The sequence below is a fragment of the Staurois parvus genome, unplaced genomic scaffold, assembly GCF_062004578.1.
Source record: "Staurois parvus isolate SC_StPar_1 unplaced genomic scaffold, SC_StPar_1.0 ptg001344l, whole genome shotgun sequence".
NCBI lineage: Eukaryota > Metazoa > Chordata > Amphibia > Anura > Ranidae > Staurois > Staurois parvus.
The window spans coordinates 131,393-147,626 of NW_028319140.1; the positions used below are offsets into that span (position 1 = coordinate 131,393).

At 48.8% G+C, this 16,234-nt stretch overlaps 1 protein-coding gene across 1 annotated transcript in view; it reads right to left on the reverse strand.

The window, feature by feature from the left end:
* Positions 1-403: 403 nt before the first annotated feature.
* NOL11 (nucleolar protein 11) overlaps positions 404-16,234 on the reverse strand; it is a 29,443-nt gene continuing 13,612 nt past the window's right edge. The window contains exons 9-18 of the mRNA XM_089661462.1: positions 15,672-15,795; positions 15,114-15,193; positions 12,490-12,561; positions 12,227-12,411; positions 12,003-12,128; positions 8,724-8,969; positions 8,079-8,157; positions 7,264-7,356; positions 2,409-2,516; positions 404-656 (exon numbers count right to left, since the gene is read on the reverse strand). Coding sequence (XP_089517588.1) covers positions 540-656; positions 2,409-2,516; positions 7,264-7,356; positions 8,079-8,157; positions 8,724-8,969; positions 12,003-12,128; positions 12,227-12,411; positions 12,490-12,561; positions 15,114-15,193; positions 15,672-15,795 — 1,230 coding nt within the window. The 3' untranslated portion in view covers positions 404-539. The remainder of the gene's footprint in view (positions 657-2,408; positions 2,517-7,263; positions 7,357-8,078; positions 8,158-8,723; positions 8,970-12,002; positions 12,129-12,226; positions 12,412-12,489; positions 12,562-15,113; positions 15,194-15,671; positions 15,796-16,234) is intronic.

Sequence of the window (16,234 nt, forward strand, 5' to 3'; positions counted from 1 at the left end):
TAAAGAATGAAGGCGGGGGCGAGGACAAGGACTGTCCTTTGATATTAGATCCCCAGAGATCCTGTCACTTATTAGGACACTTCCATTTGCACAAAGCAGCCTAACAGCACGCCACTGAATACTGCAACCTGGGAAATTGAATGCGACTTTCAGCAACTTTGTATGAGAGGAGTCCGGCTAAGAAATAACCGCAGAGAATTCCTCCAGGGAAACCGGTTTTCACCATCATCAATATCATAGCAGAGCCCATCTACAGGAGACAGAGAGTACTGTATTCTTCCATGCTCTGACCATGTACTAATCACCTGACCGCATGAAGTGCCAGCACAGAATAGCTGCCTATGAGGGCTACAACCGTCCAATGAGAGCGCTGCCATTTCACAGAAACACACAAGACAGAATGTATTAAGAAATTAAACATTTTTGTTAAACAAATGCCAACATCTCCTGACAAAGTCTTCTCCTGTTCATGTCACAGGGGGAAGGCATCCAATAGTGATCTCTCCATGTGTCCACAAACTGCACCAATGTCCATCAAATCAATACAGTGCCAGAACTTCGATGGAATATCTCCCAAGGCTCTCACATGGCTTCTGTAAGCTCTGCAGTTCTGATAAACTTCCTTCGATCTTGTTCAACTCGGAAAATAACTTCACCTGCAGAAGACAAAAACAGTTAGCACCTTGAAAGGCCATCGAGCAGAGCACTTCACCCCCCCACAGAGTCCACACAGCCAACAGAGCCAGGGCACTCCAACCCCGCAGAGTCCACACAGCCAACAGAGCCAGGGCACTCCACCCCCGCAGAGTCCACACAGCCAGCAGAGCCAGGGCACTCCACCCCCCGCAGAGTCCACACAGCCAACAGAGCCAGGGCGCTCCACCCCCGCAGAGTCCACACAGCCAGCAGAGCCAGGGCACTCCACCCCCGCAGAGTCCACACAGCCAGCAGAGCCAGGGCACTCCACCCCCCGCAGAGTCCACACAGCCAGCAGAGCCAGGGCACTCCACCCCCCGCAGAGTCCACACAGCCAACAGAGCCAGGGCACTCCACCCCCCGCAGAGTCCACAGAGCCAGGGCACTCCACCCCCCGCAGAGTCCACAGAGCCAGGGCACTCCACCCCCCACAGAGTCCACAGAGCCAGGGCACTCCACCCCCCACAGAGTCCACAGAGCCAGGGCACTCCACCCCCCACAGAGTCCACAGAGCCAGGGCACTCCACCCCCCACAGAGTACACAGAGCCAGGGCACTCCACCCCCCACAGAGTCCACAGAGCCAGGGCACTCCACCCCCCACAGAGTCCACAGAGCCAGGGCACTCCACCCCCCACAGAGTCCACAGAGCCAGGGCACTCCACCCCCCACAGAGTCCACAGAGCCAACAGAGCCAGGACACTCCACCCCCGCAGAGTCCACACAGCCAACAGAGCCAGGGCACTCCACCCCCCGCAGAGTCCACACAGCCAACAGAGCCAGGACACTCCACCCCCACAGAGTCCACACAGCCAACAGAGCCAGGGCACTCCACCCCCCGCAGAGTCCACACAGCCAACAGAGCCAGGGCACTCCACCCCCGCAGAGTCCACACAGCCAGCAGAGTCAGGGCACTCCACCCCCCGCAGAGTCCACACAGCCAACAGAGCCAGGACACTCCACCCCCACAGAGTCCACACAGCCAACAGAGCCAGGGCACTCCACCCCCCGCAGAGTCCACACAGCCAACAGAGCCAGGGCACTCCACCCCCCGCAGAGTCCACACAGCCAGCAGAGTCAGGGCACTCCACCCCCCGCAGAGTCCACACAGCCAACAGAGCCAGGGCACTCCACCCCCGCAGAGTCCACACAGCCAACAGAGCCAGGGCCCTCCACCCCCGCAGAGTCCACACAGCCAACAGAGCCAGGGCACTCCACCCCCGCAGAGTCCACACAGCCAGCAGAGCCAGGGCACTCCACCCCCGCAGAGACCCCACGGCCAACAGAGCCAGACCGCTGCTCCCCCCGCAGAGACCCCACGGCCAACAGAGCCAGACCGCTCCTCCCCCCCGCAGAGACCCCACGGCCAACAGAGCCAGACCGCTCCTCCCCCCACAGAGACCCCACAGCCAATAGAGCCAGACCGCTCCTCCCCCCCGCAGAGACCCCACGGCCAACAGAGCCAGACCGCTCCTCCCCCCCGCAGAGACCCCACGGCCAACAGAGGCAGACCGCTCCTCCCCCCACAGAGACCCCACAGCCAATAGAGCCAGACCGCTCCTCCCCCCCGCAGAGACCCCACGGCCAACAGTCATCACAAATCAATGCCATCAGAAATATCAACATTCAGCAAAGCACACATTTCTCCCAACGCCTTAAGAAAGCAGATATTACCCCCAGGCCCAAGAGCCCCAATCTGCCCATCGTTACACACCTGTTTGCGGACACAGATCTGGAGCTTCCGAAGCAGCGGTTTGGCTTTGGGCAGCACAACCAGGACGGTGAAGTTGGCATCTAGAAGAAGATTCATCCAGTCTATCACCTGGAATAAAGAACACACAGATCACAAGATACAATCAGCTTTACAATAAAGGATGACATCCGAAATCCTATGAGTGATCTGCCTATAATACAGGCCCAAACAAGCTGTCTTCCTGTAATGCCACCGGCAGTCCTTCAATGGATGCCTCATATAAAAGCTGCTCCATTTAGGATCATCAGTACCAAACATAAGGAGGGGATCCAGGACTCCAACAAACAGCTGCCTCGGCCTTTAAAGCAGAATTCCCTATTTGTACTTAGTCCTGTATGGAAAGGGCCCTTGTACGGTCCAAGAACACTTATAAAGACTTCTGAACTTATCCTGTACTATGGAGAAGAGCCTGCAGTCAGGAACATCATCAAAGCGGTCAGACTTGTTGCTTGGCTAATAAATGTGTGCACAGCCATAAGCAGAGAAGGCAGATTGCTCACTTGTCCGCACATGTGAGCACATGCGCAGGAGCATGCACAGGAGCATGTGCGCACTGCTGACAAGCGGCGTATTTAAACTAGAACCCTGCATTAGTCCTGTCCTGTATTGTCTTCTACTCGTGATCCACTCCTCATGGCCATCCATGTTACCGACCCTTGGTCTTGGATTATCCCTACCTGCTCATGTTTGCTGTCCATCTCTGCTACCTACCCCGGCCCAGACGACTGACCTGATGATTCTGTACCGCACTGCCTGTCCCTGACTCCGGCGGATGGTGCACAGTAGGATGTACACAGAACCAAACTTGGTACTATCACAGTGCGTCACCAGCTGTATCTCTGCCCTTCAGACGCCAGCGCTCTCAAGATCCTGTTCACTGCAGGTACACCTTGGCACTTTGCCTTTCACCTCTGCAGTCTCTGCACTCTCCAGGGCTGGGCAGGCGGCTACCCTGGTCATCTCAGGCTTCGCATACAGATATGTGACACATGCTCAGTCTCTGCATCCACATATTGCTGGGTGGGGTCTTATATTAATGTGGACGAATGAGTGTATATTTATAAAATCCAACAGTTCTTTTCCAGAGAGATGCATTTGATCAGTTCAGCGACAGTTCATAACACAGAGGTACAGAAAAGGCAGATGACGGGGTATTTAGAATATTCATGAAATCATCAGAAACCCTCAGAGGACTCACTTTCTCCTGTCACCACTGAACCAAAAGAACCTTCCCTAATATACCCAATTTTCCCATTCAGTAAAGTGTCCAGCAATCTGATTGGTTGGTTTTATGAGCACGTTTGATCTTATGTGTCTAGACCAGTGTTTCTCAACTCCAGTCCTCATGGACCCCCAACAGGTCATGTTTTCAGGATTTCCATTATTTTGCACAGGTGATTTGATCAGTTTCACTGCCTTAATAATTACCACAGCTGTTTCATCTGAGGGACATCCTGAAAACATGACCTGTTGGGGGTCCATGAGGACTGGAGTTGAGAAACACTGGTCTAGACCTAGAACAGCTGGATGCAGAGATGTTCATTAAAAAGTTAAATAGATCCTCCTTGTCCTTTTTATGGCAAAAGGGATCTCTTCACCATAAACAAGCACTCCATGAATATTGAAGACCTTCCCAATCTAATCAGACAGACTTGCATTTACAATGCTGCTAGATTTACAAATGAACTACTCTGAACCCCCCCCTGACTCCCCACATATTTACCCAAAAACAGGATGACCCAACATAACAAAGGGAAAGCAATTACCTCCTGCAGAAATTAACATAGTAACAGAGTCTTTGGCTATCCTTTTGATGTGTAAAATACAGCTAGCTCAGTCCCATGCTGGCCTGTTCAATACCGCCACAGTGTACCATATGTATGTGTGTGTGTGTTTATATATATATATATCTACACACATACAGGGGGGTAACAAAGTATGTAGTCGCCACCAATTGTGCAAGTTCTCCCACTTACAGAGATGAGAGAGGCCTGTAATTGGCATCATAGGGAGACCTCAACTATGAGAGACAAAATGAGAAAACAAATCCAGACAATCACATTGGCTGATCTGGAAAGAATTTATTTGCAAATTATGGTGGAAAATAAGTATTTGGTGAATATGAAAAGTTCATGTCAATACTTTGTTATATATCCTTTGTTGGCAATGACAGAGGTCAGACGTTTCCTGGAAGTCCTCACAAGGTTGGCACACACTGTTGCTGGTATGTTGGCCCATCCTCCATGCAGATCTCCTCCTCCATGCAGATCTCCTCTAGAGCAGTGATGTTTTGGGGCTGTCGCTGGGCAACACGGACTTTCAACTCCCTCCAAAGGTTTTCTATGGTGTTGAGATCTGGAGACTGGCTAGGCCACTCCAGGACCTTGAAATGCTTCTTACGAAGCCACTCCTTCGTTGCCCGGGCGGTGTGTTTGGGATCATTGTCATGTTGGAAGACCCAGCCACGTTTCATCTTCAATGCCCTTGCTGATGGAAGGAGGTTTGCCCTCAAAATCTCACGATACATGGCCCCATTCATTCTGTCCTGTACATGGATCAGTCGTCCTGGTCCCTTTACGGAGAAACAGCCCCAAAGCATGATGTTGCCACCCCCATGCTTCACAGTAGGTATGGTGTTCTTTGGATGCAACTCAGCATTCTCTCTCCTCCAACCACGACGAGTTGTGTTTCTACCAAACAGTTCTATTTTGGTTTCATCTGACCATATGACATTCTCCCAATCCTCTTCTGGATCATCCAAATGCTCTCTAGCAAACTTCAGACGGGCCCCGACATGTACTGGCTTAAGCAGGGGGACACGGCTGGCACTGCAGGATCTGAGTCCCTAGCGGCGTAGTGTGTTACTGATGGGAGCCTTTGTTACGTTGGTCCCAGCTCTCTGCAGGTCATTCACTAGGTCCCCCCGTGTGGTCCTGGGATTTTTGCTCACCGTTCTTGTGATCATTTTGACCCCACGGGGTGAGATCTTGCGTGGAGCCCCAGATGGAGGGAGATTATCAGTGGTCTTGTATGTCTTCCATTTTCTAATTATTGCTCCCACAGTTGATTTGTTCACACCAAGCTGCTTGCCTATTGCAGATTCAGTCTTCCCAGCCTGGTGCAGGTCTACAATTTTGTTTCTGGTGTCCTTCGACAGCTCTTTGGTCTTCACCATAGTGGAGTTTGGAGTGTGACTGTTTGAGGTTGTGGACAGGTGTCTTTAATACTGATAACAAGTTCAAACAGGTGCCATTGATACAGGTAATGAGTGCAGGACAGAGGAGCTCTTAAAGAAGAAGGTACAGGTCTGTGAGAGACAGAAATCTTGCTTGTTTGTAGGTGACCAAATACTTATTTTCCACCATAATTTGCAAATAAATTCTTTCCAGATCAGCCAATGAGATTGTCTGGATTTGTTTTCTCATTTTGTCTCTCATAGTTGAGGTCTCCCTATGATGCCAATTACAGGCCTCTCTCATCTCTGTAAGTGGGAGAACTTGTACCATTGGTAAAACTAAATACTTTTTTGCCCCACTGTATATATATATGTATGTATGTATGTATATATATGTGTATGTATCTATATATATATATATATATATATATATATATATGTGTGTGTGTTCCTAATAGTATAAATTGCCTTCCTTGGCTGTTTGCAGATTCCCTGGAAGTACCAAATTCCCCCAAAGCAGGACTTCGCTCCATATGAATGTACTGTGAGACATTTGCTGGCTGATATCCAGAGGAAGGAGCCCTGCCCTGGGATCAATCCAAGATGGCGCGACCTGCAGTGATGAGCACGGCAAGGCTAAATATGTTTGAATTGGACATTCCAGAATTCTTTTGGGGACGATGGGATTTTTCACTTATTTTCCAGGGTTTACTTCCGTTTTAACAGATACCTGCGCTGTTCCTTACAAGCATACATAAAGATAGGTGTTTTGTCTCCAGCAGGGAAATTCAGCCACTAAGCGAAGCACAGAATAAATGTACTGTTTTACAGAAACCAGTGTTTGTGTGGTTAATGAAAGCTCCCATCATCCTTCAGTCTAGGAAAGGAAGGCGGGTGCACCTTGGGAGTTCAGACTGCACTTTAGGAACTGAGGGAAAGGAACCAGCCTTAATCCCCTGCAGCACATCATGGACTGAACTTCTATCCCTTACAGGCAGCATCACTGGTGAGCTTGGACTTATCACCATCTACAGCCTAATTATTTAATTGTGTTAGTTTATTTCATATATTGACGATGTATTTCTTAACTGATTATTCCTCACAGTTTCACTCACCCTGTTTTGTTAATAAAGCCTCAAAATTACATTCAGACTGGCTTATTACAGAATAGGAAGGTTTAGCTGATGGCGAGTTACACACAGGAAACGTGTAGCAAGAACAGGACAATTGGCAAGACCTCCTCCAATATTCCATCACAAGAAGAGACAGGGGTGAAGATAATTATTTAGATTGTAAGCTCCCAGGATCAGGGCCCTCTGATTCCTCTTTTACCAAATTGTATTCTAACTGTCTGCCTTCATTTTGTAAAGCGCTGCTCGCTGTTGGCGCCATATCAACTCATAATAATAATAAAGGAATCAGACCTCCGGAAACTATTTGAATTCTTCTTTTCAGGAGGACTGAGACACCTATTCACATAAGAAATGGTCCCGACTGTTAAAGCCAAAGTTCCTAACAATCAAATGTGTAACTTTATGAAAAAGGAGATCAGTGAACATAACAAAGTCATTATTATTAAAGGAACATTTGGCAGACTAAAAACGCATTAAATAGCAAACAATAAAACAGGTTCATCCATACCTGTGTGATGGACAGCTCCTCGTGTCCAGGCAGGCGCAGCGTGACCTCCTCGATACACTTCTTATACAGGAAGAACAGATAGCCCAGGAACAGCTATACGTGGGGAGAGAGAGCAAACAATATATATAAAACTACAAGTCCCATCATGCCTCTGCCTTTGGGAGTCATGCTTGTAACAGTCAGCCTTGCGATGCCTCATGGGACTTGTAGTCAGACAACAGCTGGAGAGCCACCAGTTCCTGACAAGGAAGGGGGGGGGGGGTTGTGTTTGCCCCCAAAACACATTGACTCTATTCTGCTGAATCAATTTGGTCATTAAACTGCTTTGGACATTTGTTTGGGTTGCCATTAGAATGCATATAGAGGAAAGACAAGTATCTGCTGCTCAGCTGGGTAATTAAGGTTGGCGTTAAAAAAACATAAAGGCAACAAAGATGTAATACTTATCTGCTCTGCACAGTGGTTTTGCACAGAGCAGCCCCAATCCTCCACTTCTCAGGTGCACCGCCAGTGTGCCTGGCTCCTCCCCCTTGACCAGTGCCCCCAATATCAAGCTGCTTGCTATGGGGGCACTGGTGCTTGCTCGCTCCCGAGCCTGGCTCAATTCGTCCATAAGACACAGAGCTGCAGCTCAGCCCAGCCCCACAATCTCTCCTCATTGGCTCACCGGCTGCGACTGACTGCAGTGGCAGCCAATCAGCTTCAGCTTTAAAAAACCACTTGAAACGCAAACTTGCCACTTCACCACCAATAGGGAAAGGGCAAGCTTGCTTTACGCCGATTCCCAAGTATGGTCCCCCAGACACAATACTCACTAGGACTTGGTCAGACGTCAGGTCCTTCAGATGTGGCAGGAGGTAAGTCTCACTATACGCTGTGATCAGGATTGTGTTTCTGGATTCACACACATTAAGGAAACAAGCTATTTACTTATTTCAGGTACTTATATAGGGCCGTCAATTTACGCAGCACTTTACATATATATTGTACATTCACATCAGTCCCCGCCCCCGAGGAGCGTACAATCTAAGGTCCCTAACCTACATTCATACATACACATACTAGGGACAATCTAGACTGGATCCAATTAACCTACCAGCATGTCTTTGGAGTGTGGGAGGAAATCGGAGTACCCGGAGGAAACTCACGCAGGCACAGGGAGAACATGCAAACTTCAGGCAGGTGGGATTCGAACCAACAACCCCAGCACTGCCAGGCGGAAGTGCTAACCATTTAGCCACTGTGCTGCCCAAGCAATAGGGAAATGTACTCTCCTGCACCATAATGATTACATCTTTTACTCCAGAATGCCGCGCCATTTTTGTTCTGGAGTCAGTCAGCATCTTGTATTGAACCAAGCAGTGTGTCAGAAGGAGCTGAAAGGCAAATCTGCTATTTCTATCATCTCTGTTAATAAGCGAAACACTTTAAATGGAACAAAGAGTTGTGCAGAAGGATACAACAAGACGGCTCGTTGCCGGCTGACAGGACAGGGCTTCCTCATTGGCATCTGTGGTGGTTTCTGAAATGTCTGGATGTCACAGCTGTGCTCCTCCACACCGCCGGGGCTGAACCCGTTCTGGACGATGCCGGCTGACGATGGATCCTTTGGTTTTTCTGCTATGTCGGAGAGTTCGTTGGGTTTTATATAAGAGTCTGTGGAGGTTGTGTCCAAGATGGCGCCATGCAGGACATCTTCACTAACACTGAAAGAGGGAGTACGGGATTAACACAGGAACAGGACAGAGGGTCTAACCCACAAACACCCCGGGGTAAAGAGCTAACACTCAATGCTGTCTTCAGTCCACTGAAGACATTATGGGGTTTATTTACTAAAGCTGGAGAGTCCAAAATCAGACTCCCTTCTGCATAGAAACCAATCAGCTTCTAACCTCAGCTTGTTCAATGAAGCTTTGGCAATGAAACCTGGAAGCTGATTGGTTTCTATGCAGAAGTGAGTCTGATTTTGGACTCTCCAGCTTTAGTAAATAAACTCCTATTTGTCCCAAAATACTCACTAATGCAAGCCATACACGAGTCGAATTCCGAACAAACTTTCTATAGAAAATCGGAAATTTTTTGCGTTTTGTAATCCAATGGCGCCACCATTGATTTTGAAATTCGACCAATCAAGCCTTTGATTTCACCAGAAAATAATTTTCGTGGCCAAGAATGTTCTTTTCTGTCCAGGTCACGGCTCATTTCATCTTTATTTATATTCCTCGCACGATTCTCCCATTGATTCGAAATTGGTTCGTTTTTCAAAAAATCTCCAACATGCCCGATCAAACAAATTCAATGGTCACATGAAAATCGGTCGTTTCTGTGACCCACCAATGGTGCGAAATTCGAACGAACATTCTTACAAAAGATTTTCGAAAGAAAATTCTTTCGGAATTCGTCTCGTGTATGGTCGGCTTTAGCGATGTTTCCAAAAAGCTCATCACTCAGCCCCTCTTAGCGGTGCTGCCCCCCCAATAAAATACACACACTGATCACATCACATAAAGGTCAGAATGTTATGTTTCTGTAGATAGCATGGTAGCGGCTGTCAATCAAAACTCGCAGGAGGGAAGGGGAGCGCCTTGGAATGGAAAACTTGTGGAGCTGCATGGCACAGAGCGTCAGCATTAGTCCTGGCCGGGAGCATGTGCGGAAAAGGCTGCCCAAGGTTTGGGCTCCATGGGGACCCTGCAAGGCAGCCTAACCATTTGGTAGCCAGAACTTGTGGACACAAAGACTGGCTGTGATTGTAAAACTGATAGTCTGCCCACACAAAGGGGACAGAAGGTGGGAAGCAAACAAGGAATGCTGCAAGTCATTTTCTCCTTTAAGGGTTTAATGGCACTTTAACCACTTCAGCTCCTTCATGACCAGGTCAATGTTTGCTATTCAGCACTGCGCTGCTTTAACAGACAATGGCGTGGTGTGTTTCCAACAAATAGAGCTTTCTTTTGGTGGTATTTGATCACCATTGGGGTTTTTTATATCATATAAACAAATACAGACTGACAACTGTGAAAAGAAAATTTTTTTACTTTTTAATATAAAAAAAATACCCCCCCCCCCCCCCCCAAAAAAAAAAGTCTTCACAACTTTAGGCTACATGTCTGTGGTGAAAAAAAAATCCCAAAAAGTGTAAATTGATTGGTTTGTGTGAAAGTTATAGTGCCTACAAACTATGGTATATATACTGGATTTTTTTAATACTATTAATGGCGGTGATCGGCGGCTTATAGTGGGATTGTGATAGTGCGGCAGCCAATCTGACACTAACTGACATGGAGTTAGAACTGACTGACACAGACATCACACCAGTGACACTAAATACAGTGATCAGTGCTAAAACCTTACACTGTCACTGTACTAATGACACTGGCTGAAAAGGGGTTAACATATTGGGGCAATCAAAGGGTTAACTGTGTGCTCTGGGCTGGGACTAAACACAGCCGATCAGTAGGTCCCGGCAAGGAATCATTGACCAGGACCTGTATGTTTTCAGGAATGTTTACTGTGTGCTGTTTCTACTAATCAATGTGCTGGTTTTTACTCCCTGCTTTGTAGGGTCCTGGCCTCAAGAAACCAGCTCAGCTTGGGAAGGGGGGACGGCACGTGCCCCCTACCTGGAGATATACCAGATCAGGTGCAGGAGAGCTGCTGGCCTACAGTATATCTGCACAGCCGGTCAGCAAGCGGTTAAATCTTAACATCTACATCCAAACAGACGACCTAATCTCATCTTAAGATGGCCAACTGATATCTCACTACTTAACCTCCCTAGCGGTCTGATCATGTCAGTATTTCTGTGCTCAAAGCGGTACATTTTTTGGCATGGAAATATGTATTTTTTTTTAATCGTAGGCCTGTAATTCTAGGCCTGGAATAACTCACTGAAATCTGTCCGGACAAGAGTCTAGTAAACATCCCGGGGAGGATAAAATTTGAAACTCGAAATCATAAATTATAATTTAATAAATAATCATAAAAAATAATATAATAATAATAAATTTAATTCAATAATATAATCAAACCAAAAACACTGAAATGTGAAATATATCGCCAAGTTTGCACATCGCTGAGCTCAGTCGCAGAATCGTTTTCAGTGTCTGATGAGGAATTTCCCCCACCAATCATTATCACTCAATCCTGCAAGTGGTTCTGATTTACTATCGCTGTTCTCTAGCTGATCTAAAACCGCGTCTGACCTAAAGGGACGCTTTTTGGACGCCATGGACGTTTCTCAGTTTCTAGGCAGAAAGAACAGTAAAAATGCAGGCAGGAAACCGGGCAAAGCACTCGGGACACAATGTATGTGAAATGGTTTGATACAGGAATGTTATACTATGTGATTTTAGTGGATTTAGTGAATGTTACTTTTTCACAATTTTAAATTTCCCGCCAGTTCCTTCCCCCGTACGTCCCGACGTCGCAGGGAACAGAACCCGGAATACGGATGCCGGCATCAACCGGAAGACATTGCCGGGGACACTGCAGGGGGGACATCACGGGAGTGCAGGACAAGGTAAGTGCAGAAGAGATCCCGGAGCAGCGCTGCAGTGTATTCCCGAGTGTAGCTCGGGGGGGGGGGGGTTACTGCTTGTGGTGCTGAAACTTTACCCCGAGCTACACTCGGGAATACCGCCAGGGGGGTTAACAACAAACCCACTTTGTTACCTAATCATTACCAGCATTCAATGTTTTTGCGCAGGACGCAGAATAGATGTGACAGTGAGACTCACCTGAGGAATATCTTCAGACAGGAGCACATAACCGCCTCTGGCACATCAATAAACCGGCAGAGACAGTGCTGAAGGAGCCGAACATCCGACTTCTGCAGACCGAGAGCCAATAAATCTGGACATAAACTGCAATTTACAAAATGTCAGATGAAAGATCACATCCACCCCTGCCCAGGATGACTCCTCCCCTTCATTTACATATACTGTCAGCAGGCAATACAAACCTGTAGGATATTATTCTTGTCTCGATGAGATCAATCAGAGCATTTTGGGGGTAAAACTTGGGCTCAGTCCTGCACCGATCCACCAGGCCTTGCACCACCTTCCCAACAGTGATTTGGAAATCTGGAAGACCCTGACTGGATATGGCTTTCCGCACAAGAGAGGAGATCTGACTCTCAGAGGCGCTCTGCACAAGACACAGAAGATTACCTACTGTACTTCTCATGTGTCCCAACCTGTCCAATGGGGTCAATACATCACCTACATGGAAGTCTGAGAGAGGGATCTGTAACGGACATCCTCCATCACTGCTGCCCTGACTCCGCTTCAGCCGAGACTGCAAAAAACACCATCAATTAGACTGCAGTGCAGAGTATTTCAGGAGAGGAGAGTTATAGAGGAAGGAGCGGAGTCCTCCAGGAAAGTAGAGTTATAGAGGAAGGAGCGGAGTCCTCCAGGAGAGGAGAGTTATAGAGGAAGGAGTGGAGTCCTCCAGGAGAGGAGAGTTATAGAGGAAGGAGCGGAGTCCTCCAGGAGAGGAGAGCTATAAAGGAAGGAGCGGAGTCCTCCAGGAGAGGAGAGCTATAAAGGAAGGAGCGGAGTCCTCCAGGAGAGGAGAGTTATAGAGGAAGGAGTGGAGTCCTCCAGGAGAGGAGAGTTATAGAGGAAGGAGCGGAGTCCTCCAGGAGAGGAGAGTTATAGAGGAAGGAGTGGAGTCCTCCAGGAGAGGAGAATTATAGAGGAAGGAGCGGAGTCCTCCAGGAGAGAAGTTATAAAGGAAGGAGCGGAGTCCTCCAGGAGAGGAGAATTATAGAGGAAGGAGCGGAGTTCTCCAGGAGAGGAGAGTTATAGAGGAAGGAGCAGAGTCCTCCAGGAGAGGAGAGCTATAGAGGAAGGAGCGGAGTCCTCCAGGAGAGGAGAGTTATAGAGGAAGGAGCGGAGTCCTCCAGGAGAGGAGAGTTATAGAGGAAGGAGCGGAGTCCTCCAGGAGAGGAGAGCTATAGAGGAAGGAGCGGAGTCCTCCAGGAGAGGAGAGTTATAGAGGAAGGAGCGGAGTCCTCCAGGAGAGGAGAGTTATAGAGGAAGGAGCGGAGTCCTCCAGGAGAGGAGAGTCATAGAGGAAGGAGCGGAGTCCTCCAGGAGAGGAGTTATAGAGGAAGGAGCGGAGTCCTCCAGGAGAGGAGTTATAGAGGAAGGAGCGGAGTCCTCCAGGAGAGGAGAGTTATAGAGGAAGGAGCGGAGTCCTCAAGGAGAGCTATAGAGGAAGGAGCGGAGTCCTCCAGGAGAGGAGAGTTATAGAGGAAGGAGCGGAGTCCTCCAGGAGAGGAGAGTTATAGAGGAAGGAGCGGAGTCCTCCAGGAGAGGAGAGTTATAGAGGAAGGAGCGGAGTCCTCCAGGAGAGGAGAGTTATATAGGAAGGAGCGGAGTCCTCCAGGAGAGGAGTTATAGAGGAAGGAGCGGAGTCCTCCAGGAGAGGAGTTATAGAGGAAGGAGCGGAGTCCTCCAGGAGAGGAGTTATAGAGGAAGGAGCGGAGTCCTCCAGGAGAGGAGTTATAGAGGAAGGAGCGGAGTCCTCCAGGAGAGGAGTTATAGAGGAAGGAGCGGAGTCCTCCAGGAGAGGAGAGCTATAGAGGAAGGAGCGGAGTCCTCCAGGAGAGGAGAGCTATAGAGGAAGGAGCGGAGTCCTCCAGGAGAGGAGAGTTATAGAGGAAGGAGCGGAGTCCTCCAGGAGAGGAGAGTTATAGAGGAAGGAGCGGAGTCCTCCAGGAGAGGAGAGTTATAGAGGAAGGAGCGGAGTCCTCCAGGAGAGGAGAGTTATAGAGGAAGGAGCGGAGTCCTCCAGGAGAGGAGAGTTATAGAGGAAGGAGCGGAGTCCTCCAGGAGAGGAGAGCTATAGAAGAAGGAGCGGAGTCCTCCAGGAGAGGAGAGTTATAGAGGAAGGAGCGGAGTCCTCCAGGAGAGGAGAGCTATAGAAGAAGGAGCGGAGTCCTCCAGGAGAGGAGAGTTATAGAGGAAGGAGCGGAGTCCTCCTGGAGAGGAGAGTCATAGAGGAAGGAGCGGAGTCCTCTAGGAGAGGGGAGTTATAGAGGAAGGAGCGGAGTCCTCCAGGAGAGGGGAGTTATAGAGGAAGGAGCGGAGTCCTCCAGGAGAGGAGAGTTATAGAGGAAGGAGCGGAGTCCTCCAGGAGAGGAGAGTTATAGAGGAAGGAGCGGAGTCCTCCAGGAGAGGAGAATTATAGAGGAAAGAGCGGAGTCCTCCAGGAGAGAAGTTATATAGGAAGGAGCGGAGTCCTCCAGGAGAGGAGAGTTATAGAGGAAGGAGCGGAGTCCTCCAGGAGAGGAGAGTTATAGAGGAAGGAGCGGAGTCCTCCAGGAGAGGAGAGCTATAGAGGAAGAAGCGGAGCCCTCCAGGAGAGGAGAGTTATAGAGGAAGGAGCGGAACCCTCCAGGAGAGGGGAGCTATAAAGGAAGGAGCGGAGTCCTCCAGGAGAGGAGAGTTATAGAGGAAGGAGCGGAGTCCTCCAGGAGAGGAGAGTTATAGAGGAAGGAGCGGAGTCCTCCGGGAGAGGAGAGTTATAGAGGAAGGAGCGGAGTCCTCCAGGAGAGGAGTTATAGAGGAAGGAGCGGAGTCCTCCAGGAGAGGAGTTATAGAGGAAGGAGCGGAGTCCTCCAGGAGAGGAGAGTTATAGAGGAAGGAGCGGAGTCCTCCAGGAGAGGGGAGTCATAGAGGAAGGAGCGGAGTCCTCCAGGAGAGGGGTTATAGAGGAAGGAGCGGAGTCCTCCAGGAGAGGAGTTATAGAGAAAGGAGCGGAGTCCTCCAGCAGCACAGAGTATTTCAGGAGAGGTGAGTCTAAGTCTTTACAATTCAGAAGGAATTCTGGGTACTTACAGCTTTCTTGGACTGTTTGCCTTGTGTAGGTTGTCTCCTAGTTAATGCCTCCCAGCTTACGATGGGCACAGTCTCCAGGGCTGAAAAACAGAAATTCAATGTAATGACACATTGGGAGGTGCCAGTCCAGTTATATCTGACACAAAGCTGGGCAGTTCCAGCTGAACAAAAGTTAAAACCACTAGAAGACCAATAAATATACTGCAGACATGTCATGAGAAAGTCAAACTTGACCCAATTCCTGCGAAGCACCCCGACACGGGTGGCTGAACTGATGAACAGACGTGTATGCGTAGGGTGAGAGCACCAGAAACCTGGAGGGAGTCCAGTGGAACTCTATTTTTCATGATACAAGGCTCAGTGTTTTAGGGGCTCCCCCGTCTTGTTACTCGTGATATCAGGAATTGGGGATTGTATTGGACAGCAAATATATGAAAAGGGGAATCTGCAATTACATTCAGGTTCCAGTCTGCCTGGTGTTGGGCCTTAATGTATATACCAGGAAGACCCAGTCTTGCCTTGTTGCAGATTGCGGGTAATTAACGATCAGAACCTCACCTGATTTATGGGTGTCACTGGCTTTTCCCAGAGCGGAGGCCAGAGATGACGGCTCACAGATGTAGCGTAGAACCTGCAGCGTTTTCCCGCACGGTACGTACAGAGCACTATGGTAATTCCAGAGCTGGTTGGAGAACAGAAGGAAATTCATTGTGGACACCAAGCCTAGATTTCAGATTGACCTGACAGAATTTCAGAGTGTATTGTGCACATGCAACCACTTCCAATAGTTTATAAGAAGGGAAAACTGAACGTAAACTGAAGTCAAAGCAGCTGGTGAAACACGGTCAGGGATGAATGACTATCCTTAACCTTGGGACTCATGCACAGTCTGGGACTCCACCGTGAGGAAGAGATAAAACCTTAACCCTCATGTGGTTTATATTGAGGTCCTTGTCCCCACCGGGGAGATTCACCTGCTGTTAGTCTTGGTGACTACTGTATACAAAAACAGAGAATGATAGGAAACACAATTTAACCCCTCGCTCTCCATAGGATTTACCCCCCTTCCTGACCAAGCCATTTATTGCGATACGGCGCTGCGTTACTCTGACGATTGCACG